The sequence below is a fragment of the Ammodytes marinus genome, assembly GCF_949987685.1.
Source record: "Ammodytes marinus genome assembly, chromosome: 18".
NCBI lineage: Eukaryota > Metazoa > Chordata > Actinopteri > Uranoscopiformes > Ammodytidae > Ammodytes > Ammodytes marinus.
This window is the reverse complement of record NC_137222.1, coordinates 13,425,176-13,428,413: the sequence shown is the minus strand read 5'-3', so window position 1 is coordinate 13,428,413 and position 3,238 is coordinate 13,425,176. Positions and strand designations below refer to the sequence as shown.

Here is a 3,238-nt window from a genome sequence, read left to right as displayed (position 1 = left end):
TGTGATTGGTAAACACTGGCAAATGAGTCAAGTAATTCCGTTAAAAGATTGAAATGCATTTCTATCATGCTTGCCTCAATTTACTGATTAAGTATGCCACATATGGAAGGAGTGGGCATTTCAGAGATGACATGTACTATTAGACAATAAATGTACATTAATGTGCTGTGAAAAATACATAAAATAAAATAAATAGAATGCATCTACAGTAATTTAAAGCTTGCCTCTTGTGCACCATGTTTACAATGATGAAAATAATAAAGCTTATGCATTTTTTGAGGCTACTGCTTGCATTGACTACCAGATGCTGACATTAGTTTGAAAAACTAAAATGATTGGGTATGTTGATAGTTGTTTGTTATAGATGCATCACTAACTTAAGTATGAAGACAGATTTTTGTTTGTTGAGTCACATGTAGCAACAATAAATCTACCAATAAATTATTTGCAATCACTAAGCCATCACAATTACAATGCAATATAGATATCATAATGAAGGTTACACCATTACGCAACACACATTATGCACTAAGGGACCCATTCTGTCCACGATGCACTTTCTACTACTAGTGCTTGACCCCAATCCTGGGATTGCTGCTAAACTAGGCCAGGATTACAACCGGGCTCATCTCCTACTGAAGGACAGGTGCACAACACATATACACAAAATGTCTGTGCTACAGTGTGTTTTTGCATTGCATGAAGGTGTAGAGGAAATTACACCTGAAGAATGAATGAACTGGTTTGATGTGATATTTTATTTATTAATTAAGTTAAACCCCTACAAAAAAAACAAGTACGCATTGTTACACAAAAAACATTTTTTGTTTTTATTTATTTTGAGACATGACGACACAGGTCAAGATGGTTCATTTGAGGATGGTATCAGAATTATCTGCAGAGAGGAGAGAGAACAAACAATATGGGGAAAATATGTAAATAAGATGCATCATTAAACTAAATAACAATACAAGCTGTGTTTGCGACAGACAGGTAGATAGACCTGTATTACCTTCAGCCAGCTGCTTGTAGATGCGTTCCTGCTCCTCTCTCATTTTCTTCTCCGCTTCCTCAACCCTCTTCTCTTCCTCAGCAATGGGCTTTAGGTATTCTGAGTAAGAATAACATCATTTTAACATCATTTTTAAAGACAATAAAAAATGTTAACCTTTGCTTCATGCATGTGTAAAATAACTAAAGGGGCCAGCGATATGTGCACACGTTGCAGGTAGGAATAAATTAATTAACAATATACTTAATACATCATTTTAGATCAGAGCAGGCCAATGTCAGTCACTTAATCGAAATAGACACACAACCACATCATAACACTATTAAACATCCTATATTTAATGAAAACATTTGACGTCAAGTTGATGGATCAGAAAACAATGATAGGATATTCTTCTGAATATAGAATTATCTAAGTTCAAGTGGACTACTTATTTTGATTTGTTTCATGATGTAAAGGACTGTCACATTTATTTTATTATCAGAACTCAAAGATTGCACAGGGGCTGGGTTTCGTTTATGTTAAATTGTCTCCAAAAACACTAAATGTGGCTTTTCAAACATGAAGCAGGGTAGGAGAATTGAGGCTTAATGTATTAATAAGCCCATATCTTTTGTTTTAGCACCTAATTATATTGAAGCAAGAGTGGGATTGACAAAATATACATTAGCTGCTGCAAAGTCCACAATATCGATACACACCAAATAAAAAACTGAATTCATAAAAGTAATTGGCTAACATTAAGGGGCCTGACACTCAATGTATATTCCACAATACACAATCTGGTTTTATGATCATTGTGAAGTACATTATGTATTTTATTTCAGTTCTTCTGTAATTATATATTGAGTATGATCAAAGGCTTACCCCCTGTATGTTTAACAGGTGGCTCCTTTCTTGACACACAGCTTAAACTGACAAAGTAACATAGATGATAATAATAATAATAATAATAATAATAATAATAATAATAATAATAATAATAATAATAATAATAATAATAATAATAATAAGTAGGCAGGTTGTGTGTTGCATTTTAGTTTTAAAATAGGCAATTTTCACAGCAGACATTTTGACTTGCCATAATAGTAGTGTCCCACTATGCCCTTACAGTGACCCTGTATAAGAGCAAAGCTACACTGTTCCACCACTTTTCAATAAATGTTGCCCTTGAAGTGTGGCCACCAGATAGATACAGTACACAGGCTGGCGCATGCGCCGACATGAACTCACCGAACCTCTGTTTCCCATAGACCAAGCCGACCAGCAGGGCAGACCACCTGGCCGTCTGAAAAAAAAGTGATTCAAACGCGCTGTGAACAGTGAAACAACCATGACTAGGAAGCTAACTGATTTAGCTCAGACATACACAAGATGAAGTGACTTTGCGTCATACTCCGTGAGGTTACTCTGTGAATGTCACTTTCAAACACTGGGTAGCTGAGGTAACAACCTCATTTTACCTGTACAACTAATATTGACAACTACGACCTTCGCACCAGACAGCTGTGGAAGATGCTCCAGATTTTACAGGTCTGTTTGTGGAGAAATGTTCACCTGACGGGTGACATCCTCTCAATGTCACTGCTATCAAACATGAGCTAACATGCTATGCCATGCTACTTAGACCAGCTAACATTAACAGGCACTGCAGTCTTCAAAGGAAATCTAGCGGTTCTAAAAATAATTCTTCCGCTAAATTGACAAATTATGACAAAAGCATATTCAGGGAAAACGGTGTGTGTTATGATTACCTTAATGAGCGGCGACACTGCGACTGGAGGAACCATTGTGAAGCGAGTATGTGACTTCCGGTCAGGGCGGAAGTTATGATTCTTTGAAATAAGAGAAAAGTAAAAGCCAGTGGAGCTACATTTTAAGCGTAGTCCTACTTCACCGAAGTATAACAATTCCATTGTTTTTTTCTTTTCTTTTCTCCTTTTCACTCCTAAAAAATGGACTTAGCAACAGAAAATAAAATGCATAACATTTCAGAATGGACTCCAGCATGACAAGGTAATGATTCGTCCAAAGAGTTAGCTAGCATAAAATGCATGCACAATTAGCACAATGAATAAATAAACAGACGGTTACGTCATTAATATGCATTTTCAATAAATCACATGTAATTGTTAACAACTAAAATTAGCATTTCATATTTTTTAAGGTGATAAAAAATGTATTTACCCTTGTGAGTAGGCTAGAATAATCCCTATTTAAGAAAAA

The 3,238-nt window shown here is 35.6% G+C and overlaps 1 protein-coding gene across 1 annotated transcript; it reads right to left on the bottom strand.

Moving 5' to 3' along the window:
- Window positions 1-803: 803 nt before the first annotated feature.
- Window positions 804-2,828, bottom strand: atp5mea (ATP synthase membrane subunit ea). The gene is made up of 4 exons (XM_080047072.1): window positions 2,767-2,828; window positions 2,246-2,300; window positions 1,013-1,111; window positions 804-895 (listed from the first exon to the last, which is right to left on the bottom strand). Exons 1-4 carry the CDS (start codon window positions 2,800-2,802, stop codon window positions 870-872), a joined length of 216 nt encoding a protein of 71 aa, XP_079903198.1. The 5' UTR covers window positions 2,803-2,828; the 3' UTR covers window positions 804-869.
- Between the last annotated feature and the right edge of the window lie 410 nt (window positions 2,829-3,238).

Bases quoted from the DNA above. Each gene is read 5' to 3' on its own strand.
- atp5mea (XM_080047072.1), bottom strand. From the start codon at position 2,802: ATGGTTCCTCCAGTCGCAGTGTCGCCGCTCATTAAG. The intron at 1,112-2,245 runs GTGAGTTCATGT...ATTCTTACTCAG, and splicing joins CTATGGGAAACAGAGGTTCG to AATACCTAAAGCCCATTGCT. The intron at 896-1,012 runs GTAATACAGGTC...TCCTCTCTGCAG, and splicing joins CTACAAGCAGCTGGCTGAAG to ATAATTCTGATACCATCCTC.